This window comes from Cynocephalus volans, chromosome 3 (assembly GCF_027409185.1).
Source record: "Cynocephalus volans isolate mCynVol1 chromosome 3, mCynVol1.pri, whole genome shotgun sequence".
Classification (NCBI taxonomy): Eukaryota; Metazoa; Chordata; class Mammalia; order Dermoptera; family Cynocephalidae; genus Cynocephalus; species Cynocephalus volans.
This window is the reverse complement of record NC_084462.1, coordinates 76,278,921-76,298,176: the sequence shown is the minus strand read 5'-3', so window position 1 is coordinate 76,298,176 and position 19,256 is coordinate 76,278,921. Positions and strand designations below refer to the sequence as shown.

Sequence of the window (19,256 nt, the reverse complement as noted above, 5' to 3'; positions counted from 1 at the left end):
CCCTTGGCTCTTGCCTTAGGACCCTGGGCATGCTGTCTTGCCTGCTTCTGGGCAGAGGGTGCTTCCCTTGGCTCCTTGCCTTAGTACTCCAGGTGTGCTCTCTTGCCTGCTTCCAGGTGTTATTTATGGCCATTTGAAACCAAATGAAAGATCAAAGGACTAATGATTTTGAATATCTCTGAGTGATTTCCCCAAGCTTAAGAAAGGTTTCATTCAGTGAAGATGCTCCATGTGCAAACTGAGTGGTTTGCCCTATGTATAATTCAAACATCACGTTTAGTAAATTTGATTCCCTTTACTTGGGTTTATTTATTTAATTTAAGGAAATTAAAAAATCTAAGCAATTTAAAATCAAATCTGATAAAGACAGGGGAGTCAGGGGTAGATTGCTATATTCGTGCAACTTAATTTCTGTATCAAATATTTGTATCAAGCAAACTCTCAATTTGAAATTGGAATTCTTCTTTCTAGTGGCAAGATTCTTTTCCCTAGATTGACAGTACAGAGCTTACATAGTAATAACTACTATTAAAATAGGCACTTAGGACTACAGAGCTAAAGCTTAAGTTCCAACCTAAATGAAGCTGTTGTTTTCTGAAATAATTTGTCTTTCTTATTTACAAGACCCAATTCCTTTTTTTCCTTCCTTCTTATAATCCATGTATATTGTACATTTGGTTATCCATTCTTTATTTTTATGTTCATATCCCTTATGCTGGCAAAGAAATGTGCCACTGGAAGAGGAGAGTTTAAAATATCATAGTTGAGTTCATTGTCCCAGCCCTGTCTCTTTCTAGGTGTATCATTATATGCAAATTATTTATCTTTGTTTCCTCTTGTATAAAATGGGGATAAATGCCCCCATGCAGGCTTGTTTGCTATGAGAATAGTGATATATTATATTAAGTACCTAGCACAGTGCCTGGCACTAAGTGGGTTTTTGAGGAGTGATATCTATTTTTGTTAACAATAGCCCCATCCCATTATAGCTGTCAGCATCATTATTTGTTGAGCAGTGGTCTCCGGAGAGTATCTTGAGGGATATTATTTGATCCCATTATACAAGGTTATCTAATCTGATGTTCATTTTGTTTGGCTATGTTTTGTTTTTTGTACAATTTGTGCTCTAGCCGTTTTGGACTGATTTAAGCAGAAGTCCTTGATTTTGCAGGCACTTATGCCCTCATTTAAAGGGTAAGTCCTCATTTTATTCATTTAGAGTAAGGGAAGTTACCAAACTCTGTTGAGTTCTGCCCTTTTGTGATGGGTCTTTTCTCTCTTTTGCTTTTTGGACTTAGGCTGACAGATCAAAGCGTCTCAGGTGATGGAAGAAGCAGAACTCCTGGCAATGTCATGCTCAAAATATCGGACATGTTGCTCAGGCAGTATTTCCATTATTGGGATTCTCCTTTCCTCCTTTAAGTCTTTGCCTCCCTGCTCCTTGCTATGTTACTTTACCCACAAAATAGGGGGAAAAAATCCAATTTTTAATGGTTTCTTAAGTTTAAGAAATATTTTTAGTGCCTACTATATTGCAAGGCCCTGAAATTGTCATTTTTTTCTCTCTTTCATTAAGAAGTGAAGCCAGAGTGGCCTTTTCTTACCAGTAATGGATTTAAAAGAAAGAAAGAAATAACATGTGACCTTTGGTTGACTTCCAGAATGTTCTTTAGGACAATGTTTTTCAGTGTTGGTTACAATCCATTATTGGGTCATGAAGTCAATTTAGTGTGTCCAAACCAACTTTTCTTTTTCTTTTTTAAATGGAGAGGAAAGGAATAAACCAGAACATAAGAGAATAGAAATGACAGTACAGAGTCCACTGTGTGTATAAGAGTAACAAAGAGTTAAAGGTCAAGTGCTGTTTTATGAAACTTTTGTTTCAGTTACATAAGTCTCTATATACAAGGAGTCTTCGTAAAGTTTATGGATAGATTTGTATTATCTTTTCATTCTATTTTTCCATGAACTTTTTGAAGTATACTCGTATGTGTAATGTCTTTAAAAAGTATTTAACTGTGGGTCAAAAAAGCTAGAACGCCACTGCTGTAAGGCTCAGCTTGCCCTTCAGCTCAAGCTCTTCTCAGAGTTTTTTCAAAAACAATTCTATGGAGGCTGTATTTGACCAGACAAATGCCTTTTTTTCCGTGAAAGAAAACTGGGCCTTTTAACTGTCAAGCCTTTATTGATGGAGGGCTTCAGCTTTGGGCTCTGTTGGCTGTGTTTTTGTAAGGGTCTCTTGGGTAATGAGCCTATTGTCTCTCTCCTTTTTTGGTTTCCTGCTTTCTGTTCTTTCTACGTGAACCCTGGAAGCCATTCTGGTTGTTGGAGCCATGGCAGAAGTTCCCACACAGCATAGAGACATCTGCAGCATACAGTTTTGTGATTGTTGTTCAAGTGTTAAGAAAATTATGGTTTCTGAAAAAAGTAAAACTTCCTAAATATCATGAAATACCCAATTCTTTTCTTCCCCCTGGTGGTAGGTAGCACTTCTTAGTCCTCCTAATATAATTACAGAACTGGTATTTATTTCATTGTATGTGAATTTTTAGAAATCACCTAAACCCCTAAGCCTGTCTTAATTAACATGTGATTTTAAGGATTAGAATTAAGACTGTAGTACAAAACCTTTTATTCAATTCTATTTCTCTGGAAGAGACTGAATTCTCCATTCTAAAATAAGGACATCTACCTTACATATGCTTAGTAGTGTTTTGTGTGTATCACCTAAAGTTATCTAAATATGTAACTTCTTTTGCCAGTCATTAAGATTCCAGTAGGATCAACTGGGAGATACATGTGAACCTGATTGTATTTCAGAGTAATTAATCAATGTCAAGAAGTTTTTACTGAGTGCTTGTTACTCGGCAAACAGGAATGAGATTCCAAAAGAAGTGCTGTAAGTAAAAGATGAGGATCTTGCTTTTTAAAGGGCTTGTCTTTCATTCATCCCTTTAAACATTTATTGGGCACCTACTCAATCAGCTGTGTACAGTGCTCGGTTCTCTGCTTAAGTCTAATTGGGAAGGCAAAACTTATAATGTGAAACAATAAAAATACATGCCATCTCTAATGATATTTATTCTAAATTCTGTAGGAGTTTAGGGTAGAGAGTGAGCAGAGTCAGCTGGGATACCTGAGGACAGAGGAGGTAGAGTTTCTGAGTCTTGAACCACAGTTAGGATACAAAGGGGAAGGATGGAGAATAGTCCAGACTGTGGGGGAATCCTGAAAAATATTTAGGAGGCATTTCTGAGGTTGTGTGCCGAGGAATTGTGAAAATATGGTTGCATATGTTGGGTGAGGCCATGTATTTTAAGGTGGGTAATTGTAGAGTTACACAAGCTAAAAAGCTTCCCCACATCCTGCGGTGCTTGTAGTCTAGGTGCTTACAGTCTACTTTGGGAGAAGGGAGGGATTCTAAGTAACTAACGAGGCTGTACTATGAGTATTGTTACAGAAGCTAGTACTGTGGTAAAAGTATTGTAAGGAAAAAGCTTGGAGTCGCCTTGTCAGTGGCTACCCTTGAGCTATATTAGTACTGCTCTGGCTTAGGGCTTGGTGACACTGCTGACTCAGTGACAAACTTCCTTTTTGGAAGGCCTTGTTCCTGTCTTGCCAGCATATGACACTCCTAGTTCACCAGGTCATCCTGTCCTGAACTGCCCAGTTGATTGTGAAGTCGCAAGATCGTTATAGCCGGGGCTGTTTTCCACCTCTAGCTGGGGAGCCTGGCACATTCATAAACAGGTTGTGAATATACTTCTCCTCCAGGACCATGGCATGGTTGGGGGTCAGTACACGTGCTTGCCCTCCACCCTAGGATCACAAATAAATGGGGAAAATGTTTTTCTCAAAGCAATTATTGAAAATAATTCTTACTGTTATTTTACTTTTGTTTCTTCATTTATTCACTTTTCTGTCTGCTTATTTGTTTACCTACTTTGACATTATTTGTGGAGGTATGTATCAATCAGCTTTTGCTATTATACAACCCAAAATCTCAATGGCATACAACAGTCACACACATTTGATTCTTGCAGCGGAGGGTTAACTGTAGTCCTGGGTCAGCTGGCTTCAGATTGGGTTCAGCCAATCAGGGACATTGGCAGGAGAGTGTGCAAGAGGAGAAAGAGGGAAACCAAGGTATTTCTCCTCCCTTTCTGCCTCTGGGGGCTTCTCCAGCAGAGACTGTTTTTGTGTGGCTCCAGCTCCCACTTGACAGACCTACAATGGTTCCATGCTCTTGTCAGGTGACTCTAGGCCTTCAGCTTCAGTAACAACATCTCTTCCTTTTGACTTTCTGGCATAGGGGTGGTAGTGGCTTCCTGCTACAGCTAAGCCTTTTACCATCCCCAATTTGACTTTCAGCAACTTCATGGCTTGTGTAACCAATTCCCTCTATCAAATTCCTTGGTTGTAAATACTTGAAATGGTTTATTTTTCCTAATTAGACCCTTACTAATACATTGTTCCAAAAAAGGGTGTTTTTAAAAAATCTTTTTTGTTGTTTTTTCTATAGTGAGGCCTAAGAAATAGGTATAAAACAGCCCATTTTATTATCCCACACAATGTCTCCTAATGAAGCTGTGTGATGTAGTAGAAAGAGTATTGGATTTGGAATCACTGGATCCAGGTTAGGGTCCTAGCCCTGTCATTTACGGCACTATAGCCTTGGGTAAGTCATTTAGTCTCTGAATGGAGGTACTTATAATTCCAGTTATATTTACATCTTCAGGGTTGTCTGTGATGATCAAAACAAGGAAATGCATTATAAACTATCAGGCTTTAATTCAAGTGGTGCAGGGAGTCTCAGTAATGTTACAGAACAGTCTATCAGCTGATTATAATTCAATTTCATGAGCATTTCTACTTGCTCCAACATAGTTTATTTCTCATTATAAACACAGAGTTGGAAGATGCACCTACAATTAGATAAAGTTGTATGAGTATAAAGTATTCATCTCATGTTGAAAGATATTGATGTGCATTTAAAAGGTATCCTCCAAATGGCCCATGAGTATAGTAATAATACCCCACTAGTAATACCCCAGGTATCTCAAAATTTTTTATTCTTCCTAGCTTTACTATAGAACCAAGAGCATGTTACCTGGGGCAGCACAAGTGTCACAATCCCTGTTACATAGGCTAACATGGAGTGAATTTCAATGACATGAGCAGAAAATTGCCTATTGCCCCATCTCCTGAACATCCCTTATTTTGAGCCTTGGGAGAGATTCAGTCTTACTCAAAACAGACCTACATGGATGGAGTCCAGGATAATCAGATCTATTTCAGATTCATCTAGAAATAAGAATTCTTTATAAATTGTCTGTACAAAGCAGGCTGAGAGTCTCAAAGAACTAATACCTAATTTTCAGGCCCACCAAGAGTGGACCCATTTTCCTTTTGTGATCTAGACATGACCTAGTTAGGTTTAGCTTTCAGGATTCTCTTGGAAACTGGTTCTTCCCAAATCCTTTATAATCTGAGCAAGTACCTCCAGGGCAGACTCTAAAAGGTGATTCTCCTGTTAGAGTCACTAGAGACAAAGAATTTTCATCCTAACCCAATGAAGGGAGCTCAGGTGTTGGAGATAGGTGGACATGGGTTAAAATCCCAGCTCTGCTACTTATTAGCTTATCATCTTTGACAAGTTACTGAACCTCTTGGAGCCTCAGGTTCTTTATTGGTGAAATGGGGCATAATGCATACTATTTCCTAGGGTTATACCTCATACATAGTAAGAACACCATAAATATAGTATCATCATGCTTATCAAACAAAAGACTTTGGAGTCAGGAATTTAAGACTGTAGCTGAGCTACAGAGGTTTGCTGAGCACCCTAGGCTTTGTTAATATAACTTAAAACTGTTAAGAGTTTTTAATATTACTATTCTTTATAAAAATGTTGATAATTTTTATTTTTAGCTAGTCATCCATCAAAGCTCTTAGAATTCAGAGAGAATTTCAAACTTGACCAGGACTATAGTTTATTTACTGGAGAGCTAGGAGGGAATATGAAGGTAATGATACTCATATATTGAGTACTTTTTTTATTTTACTGTCTTAAATTTTAAGCCAAATTTGTTTCTAAACAACATGAAAAATTGCTATTACCCTCTTTGCCATTTGTTACACACAAATGCCACTTCTTTACTCTCAGCCTTTGGGGAGATAATTATATATTTGTGGAAATGACAGAATTAAAGCAGCCAGTTTCATATCTTAGGAAATCATGTTTACTGTTCGTTCATCATCTATTGTTAGTTCCTGCTCCTGAAGAGCAAAACTTACAATGTTTTTTTTAACAAAAGATACAAGTATAGAGTAGGATTTTCATATTATGAAATTTAGTGACTACTAGCCTAGGAGTTCCTTGAGGCCCATAGCTTTTCATCTTTGTACTCTTCAGTGCCTAGCATAGTGTCAGGCTCATGAAAGTGCTCAATAATTCTTTCTCAAATTAAATATTGAAATTTGCCCTTGAATTATTCAACTTGATTTTCATTAAATGTGACATATTTGATTAAGCTAAACCTTATTATTGTATCTATCATATGTGATTAAACATTCTTTAACCATATCTGTTATGTAGCTAAAATGAAGCAGCCTCAGTCAGTTTTCTGTTCTGTCATTTGAGAAATGGATTATATTCACATGTAGGCTGAGGAATTGGTTGTTAAATCTGAGAAGAGGCCACATCTGCCATGTCTCTGACTTCGGTATCATAATCTCAAAACATACCTTGCTTATCCGAAGTAGATTAAATATCACTTTTTCAGAATGTACACATTTTTTCTGCTTTCTTCTGTCACTCTCAGAAATTCATGTAAAGAACTGCAGTCCAATGGTTGTGATCTTTTCTGTTTCCAAAATGGCCAGTGACATTTTCCTTCATGCTCCTCATTCTGCTGACAGGACATTCGGGGTTAAAAATACACAATCATTGTGTTTCATGTTTCTTAACTTCTTTGCATCACTGTCGTATGCATTGCATTTCCTGACTTAATGACTATGCTGGTCAAACTGGGAGCACTAAAATTGTGACCACCAGATGTGGAAATCCTGCCCCAGGCTGCCTTGAAATTACAATGTGTCTGTGAACTGATCATGTGAGTGGATATAGTTCTGTTTTTGTTTTTTATATTAGTAACTTAGGGTTACTGTTAGGGTGCTGCCAGAGTACTTTTGGATCAGTAAAACACCAACTTTTCAATTACAGAGGTAGATTTTTCAACATGATAATCAATTTTGTTTAGTTGGTTTATTTTTTCAGCTATGTATATATGGCAACTTTCTGGCCTTCTCCATCTCCTGCACACCTAAGAACCCAGAATTCTTCAACCTGCATATCTCTAAATTTACTTTTAAAATAAACTGTGTACACTTGCTGTTTTGTTTTGTTTTTAACCCCCCTGTAGTTTGGGGCCTTATGAGCAAAAAGATGAGTTTAAAATATGCAAAGCAGATTATTCACCAAGGCCCCTTTTTCCCTTTATCTGTGTGGGAATTCACCATGTTCCTCAGCTGAGCAGATTTTAAAATCCAATGAGCTCACTTTATTAAAGCTTGCACTGTTGACCTCTCCCGTTTTACAGCTGATTAGATTAATTGAATATGATTAATAAATTATAGTATGGCAAACTCAGAATTATCTGCATTAATTAGGGACAGGGATAGCATGGAAAAATGAAATCTGCAGACGATGCCTTACCTCCTGGGTGTGTTTCTACAAATGCCACAAAATGCATCATGTGAAAGCACGTGCACGTCTTTATCGCTTTCTTTGTTTCCCACACAGTTCTTTTGCAGGTGACAGCAAATAAACTGTAACTGCAGGACTGGGGAAAGAGAAACAAATTTGTCTGGGCTATTACGTAGATAATGATTACAGTCCCCAGTTAAAACCAACTCTTTCAGATAGAGCATGTGATTGGTTGTCTGGTGTGCTTTTTTATGCTTTTTTCCCATAGAAACATTATACTCAATGCTAAGATTTTGCAAGGGCAGCCCCCAAAAGCTTCTTTAATCCAGAATGTGAACTATAGTTGTGGTAAGTACAATTTCAACCATAATGTGTGATATTCTCTTCAGAATCACTTAAGGCAAAGACAATGTAAGAGTAAGAGAAAATATTAAGTTCATAATTTTGAAAATCATATTACATTAACATACTTACCTAACATAACTACTTTACTGTTTTACATGTTGCTTTCCATTTCTACGTATATTTTCTACATAGTTGCAGACACAGGGCATTTTATATTTTGCTGCTTTTATAACAGTATAACAACAATATTTTCCAATTTTCTTGATAATGATCAAGGACCACTGTTAGTAACTTCAGAATATTTTTCATGGTGAATAAAACACATAGCCTTCATGGGTGCTTCAGCTTTGAGGAATAAGGTGGGCGGAGGGAGCTATTTTCAAAGAAGTGTGTCTGTGCTTGTCCAAGAGAAGACATAGCTCTTGGTTGCCCACTCCCAGGTATTCTGTTGTAGGAAATAAGGACCACTGCTCTCTGGGGCCAAGGTCAGGCTAGAGACTTCCAAATGAATCTTTTGCATCTTACATGCCTGTCAGCTGGGCTTGATGATGACCTGTTTAAAAAGCATACTTTGTATCTTTGAAAAATCTGACTGAGGAAAACAGGTGTGCTCATAGACATTCAGTGTTCCTTAACATACTGCTCCAGGATTTGGGGGAAAATGTCCATTTTGAAAGTGGGTAAGGGAAACAAGGTTAAATCGTTCTATCCATGATTGTGGAGGAGTCGGTGTAAACTGTGTAGTTTCTTCCTATAATATCCAAGGCCTCTTCCTTAATTACTGGGGGGAAGGGAGGGAGTGACAAACCACTCATTTTATGTTTTGAATATAGTTATTACTCATTCTTTGTGTGTTTAAAGCTTAAAGTGGCAATTAGGTGGGGAGCAGGGGAGACAAAAGAATATATGATGTGTTCAAGTTCCTTCATTGGTCCAGATTGCATCCCTAAATCTAAAACATAGGTTAGAGATGATCTTGGATTTACCAACTCAATTGTAACATTGTATTGTTTTAAAAGCTATGCCAAGGATGTTGTAGAGGACAGAATCCTTTATACACCCTATAAAGTTAGAAAAATGTCCTAATAATTTTAAGGTGAATGGCTACATATAATAGATATGCATAATCAGCTTGTGGAAGTGTTTACTATGTGTATGAAGTTTTTATAGAGTGTTGTCAACTTTAAACTTTTGCATCATAGGGGATTGTGCTTACAGATTTGGATGATATAGTCATTGGTAGTTTTTCATTTTTGATTGGGAAAAATTATATGCTGTTTCTGTCATTTTTGTTGATTTTTGTCTCATCCTTTTACTTGCATATACTCTATCTGTTTGTTTTAACCATACTCATTAGCAATATGCAGTGAGCTGTAAGTGCTACTTAATTTTACCATACTTTTGTAGCATTGATGTTGGTTTTGATCAAGGAAAAGCTCTTGCTAACTAGATTCAGAGCACTGTGAGTTTGCAGTTATGTTTGTTTATTTTGTAATCTCTGATCACTCTCCTTTTATCTGGAGAAAAGTCAGTGGGAGAAAAGGATGGAAAGGGGGAGGTGGGTGTGAAGGAGACAGAGTATGACTTTAGATTCTTCTCTTCTGCTTGTAGTAATTTGGTATAGAACATCCCCCCCATCCCACCCCCCAAAATTGTTGATTTGTATTAACTGGGTGAGGAAAATTACTAAATTTTATATTTATACCAATATAAGCTGAAACCTTTCTAAACAAAGTAGCTTGGGAATTTTTCTGGAAAATAATAAAATTGTAGCTAAAGTTTGTTTTAACCCTACTTGCTATCTGGTATATTACATGGGTAATAATCTTTTTTATTTTTCCTCTTTTAAGAACTCATTCTAAAAGAGGGGGGAAAGATATTTGTTTTTAGTTAGTTACACTATGTAGTGTTATTACTTAGTTCCATTACTTAATAATTTTTTTTTCTTTTTAGCTTTCACTTACCTCTAAGTGAATGGAAAATGTGATACTTAGTCAATTCTCGGGAAGATCCAAAGGATCAGTTTTGCTGCATTTTTGGTGCAACATCATTGGAATGTAGTTGTAGTTTTTTCCAGTGATATCCAGTGATTTGGCAGTATGGTTTTCCCATAGCAATAGTGCCTAAAATCAGGGATTTGCTTTTTTCTTAATCCTCCATTTTTGAGTGACTACAGTAGTCCATTCACCCTTAAATGAAACAGACCTGACTCTGAGTTGTCAAAGTACAAACAAGGAAATTCTAGGTTTAGGAAAGTGGTGGTGATTCATACTAAAGGGGTTTTCCTGCCACAAAGTTACACTTTCTTGGAAACAATGGATGGAGCAGAGGAGATGCAACTTGTTTTGTTTGGTTCTTGAGATAGTCTTGAATTAATAATAGGGACAGGAATGGAAATCTCAGAGGCATTCTGAACTTTTATTCTTCAAGAAAGGTTAGTTCACAAATTAGACCCTTTACGGAAAGAAATTTTATTGAAGGTAAAACATCTGTTCATTGAAAATTTCTAAAATCCACATTTTGGCATCATCAAGCTCATTGCTACTTCCAGATTGAGTAACATTTAAAATACATTTCCTTTTCAAAGTGCAAGATTTGCAAAAGAGACTTGTCATGCATTCATTTGGCCATTCTCAAGTGGTGAGCTGAATGCTGGGTAATCTCTACTGGCTCCTTAATCAGATTTAAAATTCTCAGTGTTTTCTAGGTGTTTGTGCATACTTTTTCTGAGTTGTTGTATCTGTGTTATTACACTTTGCTATTTCTGTCTTTCTTGAAATTTGGTAGTTCTAGCATTTAAAAACCTTTTATTTGTGATTTAGCCATAGTTATACTTTAGTAGTTATTATCATTTGATACATAATTATTTATTTTGCCCTTTTATTTCTTAAAGACATTTTAAGGATTATACCATTGTATTTTTATCTTATAGATTAAAGCTCTTTTGAAACTCTCAAATATAGCCATTACTTAAATCTATTCTTAACTGCACTATTTTTGTGTCTGTCATGCATGTTTATGGCTCAGAGAAAAATTAGTAAATTCTTCCTAATTTCTAGAATTAGTTATGAGTTAGTTATCTTTTGTTGGTATGGTTAGATTTCATGGGTACAGCTGTCACATGAAGAATGCCAAGAACTGGATTTAATTCAGTAACAAGTAGAATATTCTGAAACAATGTGAAGCCATGCAGTTTTTTCAGCAGGAAGTGGTAAGTGTGTGACTGTTGATTTATACCATAAATGGGTTTTAATTGACCACTTCTTATGCATAGAATAGAAGAACCAAAGAAATACGAGAAGTTCTAGTCCATCTTCTTAGTATATCAAGGGTCTTGCCAAAGGACAAGTTATATTTGCAGACTACTTGTTAGTCCACCTTTTTAAAAAAATCCCCCTTTTCATCTGTTGGATTAACAAAATTAACATAAACATATTTGGCTGCCAGTGATCATTTCACACTGTTGTTAAAATATCTTCTAAACTTATTTTTAATGTGTTTTTCCTTCTAAACTTTAGACTTTCTTATTTTCAAATAAGAAAACAAATTGTAAATTTTAATATAAATATACAAAAAATTAAATAGCTCAAAATATATGCAGCAAAACTGATACGTGGTGAAAATAGCTTTGTAACATATAATGTTTATTTGCAAAAGAATAATGCCTTGAACTTTTTTTTTATTATTTAATGTTTAGATAGAAAGTTATTTTCTCAATGTACAAATGAAGGAAAACATCACAAATTGAATTTAAAGTCAATTGATAAGGAAGAAATTTAACACACAAGGTTAACATCCTTAATGCATAAAGAACTCTTAAAAATGAATTAGAAAAATCTTAGAAATTTGGTGAAGGACATGAGCAGACAAGTTACACACCCCAAAGAAACACATGTGGCTAATAAATGCATTTACGATGTTCTTGCAGGCAGGGGCAGTGACCCGCAGCCCCTGCCTCAGGACCCCAGTGGTGCTCTGTTGCTTGCCTGCGGGCGAGGGCGGGGTGGCTCATGCTCTGTCGCTTGCCTGGTTGCGGGCCCTCTCTCAATCTAAGTAACATTCTTAATTTTATTTCTACTTTTACACATTTTCTCCAAGTTCTTTATTTTGGAAAAAAAAAATATTTCAAAGCTTAAGTCTATGACTCATTTTTTCCTATTTCAGTAATCCATTTTTCTAATTAGATACTTCAACTAATTATCCTAAAGTCAGCTACTCTAAAATTTCATTAACCTCCATGTTTAAGTTCACAAAAAAAGCATGAGCTTTTTTTATATATATGGATGCCAGAGAAAATTTCAAAACTGGCAAGATCCGTCTGTACCGTCTCTTTGTTAATAATAAAAATCCTGAGTAAGGAAGTGAATGTCGCATTTCTTTAAAATAGATTTCAATATTTGGGAAACTTTTTTTTCCTGTTTCTGGAAGATCTCTGAAATGTAAATAGAGAAACCACATAACCCATATAGAGATAGCCTGGGATCACAGATGTTTCCAAGTGTACTTTTGAAACAAAGTACATTTTTCTTTTTAATTGTAAAAGCAGTGTTAAACTTCTGCTTCTTAAAGTGGGTCAAAGGGAATAGATAACCACTGTAGAAAAATGTGCAGCACTGTGAATAAACCCAGCATTGAAATCTTTTGTTGTTGTCATTCACTGAAAGACTAAATGACCCCAGAAATCTGAATTTTTTTATGGTTCTCATATCTACAGCTAAATTGGACTTTTAAAAGAACTTCAGTGGGAACCAGGTGTAGAAAACCTCAGCTGAAGGCCCCTGCTATTTCTTTACCCCAGATCTTCCTGGGCCAAGTACCAAGTTAGTGCCCAAGATTAGAAGAGAGAGCTGTGTGTGTTCTAAGCTGCAGCACCCACAGGGCAAAATGCATCAAGTCACAGCTTATACTGAATGTCAGGAGAACTAGCTGGCCCTAACCAGAGAGTTCCCAAGGCTGGGAGGAGTACTGTTTCCCATACTCCATATCCTTTCACCCATTCACAAACCCAGGGGCAACCTCATATTCTCAGAAAAGGTTATGTTATTAACATCTGTTGACTAATTTGACTTTAGTGTAAAAGTTTTGTCAATCTGTTCCTTCTCCATGTTAAATTATGTATAATTTCTGGAATTGAAGGTGGCCCAATACTGCTCATTCCAAGCTCCTTTTCCCTGTTACATCTGTTAACTATGGGTTGGGCCAAGTTCAAAGTTTCCTTTTCTGTTCTGTTGACCCAGCCGCTCCCTCTAGCTGCCTCCAACTATGCCACAGTAAGTAGTGCTTTGGGTAAGTGCTCACTCCGTATCTCTCACTAGTGCCTTATAGCCAGGTATCTGCCAGTTCTTGTGTCCTGTGGGTTGCCTGGACGATGCAGAGACCTCAAGTACCACTTTGCCATTTCCTCTGAGGTACACCTGGTCACCTGGGACTCATAGGCCCTCTTTATGAACAACGGTGGTAGTGCCTGCTTTCCCCCTGACTAAATCTTCTAAGGTGCCTTTTATCTCTAAAATTTGGTTTGATTTTCCTAGTATCATTAGTGAATGTGTGCTTTCTTCTATATGTCAGTTTTCTAGATAACTAATATTTGCTTTTTAAAAAACTGAAAAATTTAAGGCATATAAAAGTATAGCTAACATAAAATATTCCCATGTCCATATACCCACCACTCAGCTTTTTTTTTTTTTTGGCAGCTGGTCAGTATGGGGATCTGAACCCTTGACCTTGGTGTTATAACATCACTCTCTAACCAACTGAGCTAACTGGCCATCCCTCAATTTTAGAAACAATAAATTATCGAGACAAAGTATCCTGTGAATCCCTCATTTTCCATTTCTTTGAAGAGATAAGTTATTGTTAATTTTTTGTTAATCATCCTTGTGCATGTTTTACACCTCAATTACACATTGATGTATATATGAATGATTCATACTATTGTTTGGACATTTTTCTTACATTTTGCAGAAATGGTTTAACTGTATATTTCTGCAACTTGTTCTTTTCACTTAACATTGTTTTTTTAGATTCATCCATGTTGATACACGCTGCTCTTGTTCACTGCTCCAGAGTATTCATTCCCTTGTATACCAAGGTTTTCTCCTACTAGTGGACATTTCAGTTGTTACCCTTGTTTTACTTTGACCCTTAAAAAGAAGCCTTCCCCACTGAGACATGGATGTTCTTGTACATGTCTCTTTGGGAAGGCTTGATGTTTAAATACCAAAATTTGATTTTAACCCCTTTTTGCACTGGTCTTTGTGAATTTGGGTAAATTGCTGCATCATCTCCCTGGGCCTCGGTTTTCTTAGCCACAAAGGAAAGGCAGGACTAAACAATTTCTAGGGTACTTCCCAGGTCTATAATTCTATGCTTCTCTTTCATACTTGTTTCTCTGCTTCCTTATAATGTATAATATATTGTATATCAGTTTTAGTCAACCGTTTAGCATAAGAATCAATTCAGAAAAGAATTAAAAATCTATTTGAGAGTGTGTGTGTATTTAAATTCAAAGTGAAAATGGCTTTGAGTTCCCTGGGAATGTTTTCTTAAAATTTAGATTTACTTTTTTTTTTTTTTTGTCTTTTTCGTGACCGGCACTCAGCCAGTGAGTGCACCGGCCATTCCTATATAGGATCCGAACCCGCGGCGGGAGTGTTGCCGCGCTCCCAGCACCGCACTCTCCCAAGTGCGCCACGGGCTCGGCCCTAGATTTACTATTTTATTGAGTAGATAAATATTAATGAGGAAACTGGGACTGCTTTAAAGCCATCAAAAAATTAGTGCTGGGACATATTTGAGCGACATGGCAGCAACTTTGGAATCTGTCACCTGAACTTAGTTGGGTTGTGTTGCCAGGTGGGCAGGCTGCATATAGCCTGGTGGGTCGTGGATTGCTCATGAGTCGGGATGATTCAGGGTTGTCATTTTGAACATGAATTACTGTATTATGTACTGCTGAAAAATGATGCTCTCTGAAAGGCTATTGAAATCTAGAGGGCTTTTTGACCCTACATGCAATGCTCTTCAAAAACTATGTTTTTGGAGATTTTGTAGTTCTTTTAAATTAAAAAAAAAGTTAAGTTGCTTCCTTGCTGTCAGTACGAGCTGTGGTTCTTGCTGCTGTTGGTTTGACAGCCTTCTCCTTTTCAGTCTCTAATCATCTGGGGCCAGGGGATAAGCCAGGTGTTTGAAATTGTGGGATGGGGGACTCTCCTCGCAGTGACGATCACAGTGTAAGCATGGAGATGTCATGGCAGCTACTTGGGTTGCTCATTGTCTTGCTTTTTCCTTCTTATTTTCTGATTCTTGGCTGAACACTAGATGAAACTACCCTTAGAAAAGTTCTATAGTTTATCACTAAATGTAATGATATTCATGTCAGGGTAATAAATGGTAGCTGTTATGATTTGCCCATTTCATAAAACTATAAATATAAATTTTTATTAACTGGTAGATTTAAGTATTATTGAAGAGAGTATTATGATTGATTGATTGGTTGATCCGCTCTGTCTACTATGTTTAGCAGCCCTGTGGGATTGGGGGAATGACCCAGCTCCAGGGATTGGCCTTGATGAATCTAAATTTAGGGATGGCTTCAAATTAATCCAATCTTGATAACTCCCCACAGCAGTGATTGGCTCAGGAACTCAGTCCTAGCCTCCTGGAACATGTTTTTCTCATGGTTATAAGTTCAGAAATGAGACATGAAGAAAGAGTCGTCAGAGGCTTTGGGGAAATATTTTTCCACTTTTAAGAGAGAGGCACAGGAAGGTGATCTCTTCTTCTTGGTATTGGTGTTGTGGTCGGAAGTATTATCAGTCAGAGGATGAAATTGATACTCCCAGAAGGGCAGATCCAAGGCAGGTGCAGAAAATGAGGCAGAACTACTAGATTAAGCCATCCCTAAGCTCTGGCTCACCACTGGGCTTGTTATATGAGTCAACAAATTACCTTAAGCTGGTTTGATTTGGGGTTTCTGTTATTTGCAGCTGAAAGCATCCGAGTTGATATAATTATATTATCATTTTACAGCTAATTATTCTTTTAATCCCTGGAGTAGCCTCAGGAAGTAATGTTTTCTTTAAATTTTAAAGTGAATGTTAATCCACTATATATTTCTACTGATATTATTGTCAAGCAAATTGTAATGTAAGTATTTTCATTTTCTTATTGGAATAAGGTGTCTTAGCATCCTAACTGTTGCTGTAGCACGCTAGGAAAACTGAACTTCTAAGCTTTTTTTTAAAGCCATCTTCACACTTAGTAATGTCAAAATACAAAATTACAACACATTCAGTTATAGCTCTAATTGGCTTTTATTTGCCATTTATGCATTGGGGCAGCCTCCATTCTACAAAATAGAATGAGAGCTCCCACTGGCCAACAGCAGAACAGTGGGTTTTGTATGGTGGGAACAAGGAAACAGAACAATAGAAAAAAAGCTAATTGGTGAACAGGTTACTTCAGGTCACTTTTTTGTAAGGGTTGAAGCAGAGGAGACTTCATTACTATGCTGACTCAGGTAGACTGGAATCTCCTGTTTTAAGGAGAAACCAGTCTGTTTTGGGGCTCTTTCTACTTCCTTAAATTTCAGTTTGGTTATGAGGTATTTAGCATGAGTGACTCCATTTTGGTTTTAGCTGGTCAGTTTGGACCTAGTGCAGGAGCTCAATCCAGAACCAATGACCTCCCATAATTTTATTTAACAGTATTTCACCTCCACTTAAATATGTAAGAGTATTTTACCTTCAGTTTAATATCTTCTATATACATGTTTCTGTGCACAACCTACCTAGCAAAAAGAGGATGGAGCTCTTGCATGAGTTGAGAGCAATTACAGAGCAATATATTAATGCAACCCAATAAGACAGGATTAAATCATTGTGCAAAAGCCAGGCCTTGAGGTAGGGATGGACACGGCTGAGTGGAAAGCTGAAGAAAGAGGAAGGGAGAGAAGTTCATGGGTGGAGTGGCATCCTCAGAGAAGGCTGCAAAGTGGGTGGTAGCCATGCAGGAGCAGAAGAGAGGAAGTGTGGAGCCCACTCAGAAACACAAGACCTAAGTTGGAGAAGCTCTGAGGCTTGCAGTGTCAGTAGAATGTGCATGTGGTGGAAAAGGCTGTATCATCAAGCTGAAGAGGTTGGATCCACAGCTTCTTAAATAGTGCAGTGACATTGCCACAGGGATTGTTGAAAGTTATTCTAGCAGCGATATGAAGGGGAATTAGACCAGGGAGAGATGTTGGCACAGCATCCTGGGAAGCTATTACAAATAATCCATGCGTGAAGTGACAAGAGCTGTAAGATAATAGAATCTGAATGTGTAATCTCTTAGGTTTATATGGAATTTTAGAGTTCCCAAAGTGTGTTCACACACATTATCTAATTTATCTAATTAGATCCTCTCAACCTTTTTTATGGATGAGGGTATAGAGGTGCAGAGCAGTTAAGCATCCTGTCCAGAAGTTGTTAATGACTGAACCTACTCTTACAATCTAAGTCTTTTGATTTCCCAGTTCAGTGCTTTTTGATAATAATATAAATGATTTCTTTTTCATTTTTAGTGAAATTCTTACTTTCTAAAAATGTCACCTATATGAGGTCCCTGCTTGCTTTTTTTTCCATGTGAAATTTGATTGTGTTCTACAGCACTTGTCTATTGGCTCTTGACAGCAGCGTAAACAAAAGTAAATATCAGAGTTCACAACTCTTATAAACATTTTGAGCTACCATAGTAGAGGAAATGAGTGAAGTTGAATTTTGAAGTGCCAGAGCCCCAAATGACTCACATGCTTCCTGTCAGGCCATGTTGAGTGCTTAACTTTGATATCAGGTTAGAATCACTTGGGGAAGGAGCTTTTAAGGTTACTACTGCCCAGGTCCCACCCTTGACCAATTAAGTCAGAAACTCAGAATTTTGGGAAGGGAGCAGGCCTAGTCATGAGTATTTTTTAAAGTTCCCCAGGTAATTAATTCTAAAGTGCAGCCAGGGTTAAAACCCATTCTAGCTCTTTCAGCTCTAGCCAGTAATCTGTGGGGAACATTTATTAAAATGTATATAAAATACTTGCTAACTGTATAAGATAGACATGCAGGTTTTTCCTTCTCTGCCATGAAATAGGTGGGGGGTTTTCTTCTTTTTCTTTTTCTTAGTTGTAGGTTCTGAAGAAACAAATGGAAGGAGATGGAGAAAGATATTTTAAAGAGGTCCCACAGTCTTCTTTAGGGAAGGGTGGAGGGGTGAGGGGTAGGAAGCATTGTTTATATGTATTTCAGGAAGTAGAAAATACGGCATGTTGTCAGTCTATCTAAATTACGTAACTTTGCAGGATTCAGTCCATTTGTGTCAAAATAATGAGGCATATAATACGTTGCATTTAACATGTGTGGGAATTCTTTGCAGAGTAATTAGCATTCCTTTCTTCAGCCTGTATTCAGAGGAAACATACCATTCACACCCTCCCTGTGCTCACATTTTCCAGTGCGTTGGAGGGCTTTTTTTCAATAGAAATCTTTGTCTTCTTCCTAATAAGACTTGGATTATATTTGAAGAAACTTAGCATAACTTTCTTTGTTTTTCTGGCAGGAATTGATTTTAAAATCAGAACGATAGAACTAGATGGAAAGAAAATTAAGCTTCAGATATGGTAAGTAAAAACAACAACAACAAAAAATTGTGTGTACACAGTTTCTACTTTAATCGGGCATGAGAAGTGAGAATTAAAATGTGAATTGTGATGAGTTTAGAGGCATCTTGTGATAGCTAAAACATCTTTTCTTTATCAGAATCAAGGGGAAATGGCTAAGTATTGAGCATCTTTCAAAGCTACCTCCACCAAGAGTGGGAAGGTGAGGAAGCCAAAAGAGAACTGAGAGCTCATTCTTCCAAAATTCTACTCTTTTAGGGGAGGAAACTAAATCCTAAAGAATGTAAATAACTTCTTGATCACAGTTGTTGCAGCTGTGAAATCAAATAAGGCAAAATGGTCAATTGATAGGAACCTGAACAGGAAGTGCAGGGTTCCTACCTGGAACCTGGGTTCTAGCCATGATGCCTCTAAATTGAGCGCTTTGGGACAGTTGCTTCCCTTCTCCCAGGGTCTGCTTTTACTCATTTGTAAATTGGTTGGATTGATGACATTGGAGTTTCTCTCCATCTCTGATATTTTATAATTTATTTGCATATTTCTTCTCATTAAATAGAA

General features: G+C 37.2%; 1 protein-coding gene across 1 annotated transcript in view; it reads left to right on the top strand.

The window, feature by feature from the left end:
- RAB8B (RAB8B, member RAS oncogene family) overlaps positions 1 to 19,256 on the top strand; it is a 60,008-nt gene that overhangs the window by 23,448 nt on the left and 17,304 nt on the right. Inside the window, exon 2 of the mRNA XM_063089690.1 lies at positions 18,638 to 18,698. Coding sequence (XP_062945760.1) covers positions 18,638 to 18,698 — 61 coding nt within the window. The remainder of the gene's footprint in view (positions 1 to 18,637; positions 18,699 to 19,256) is intronic.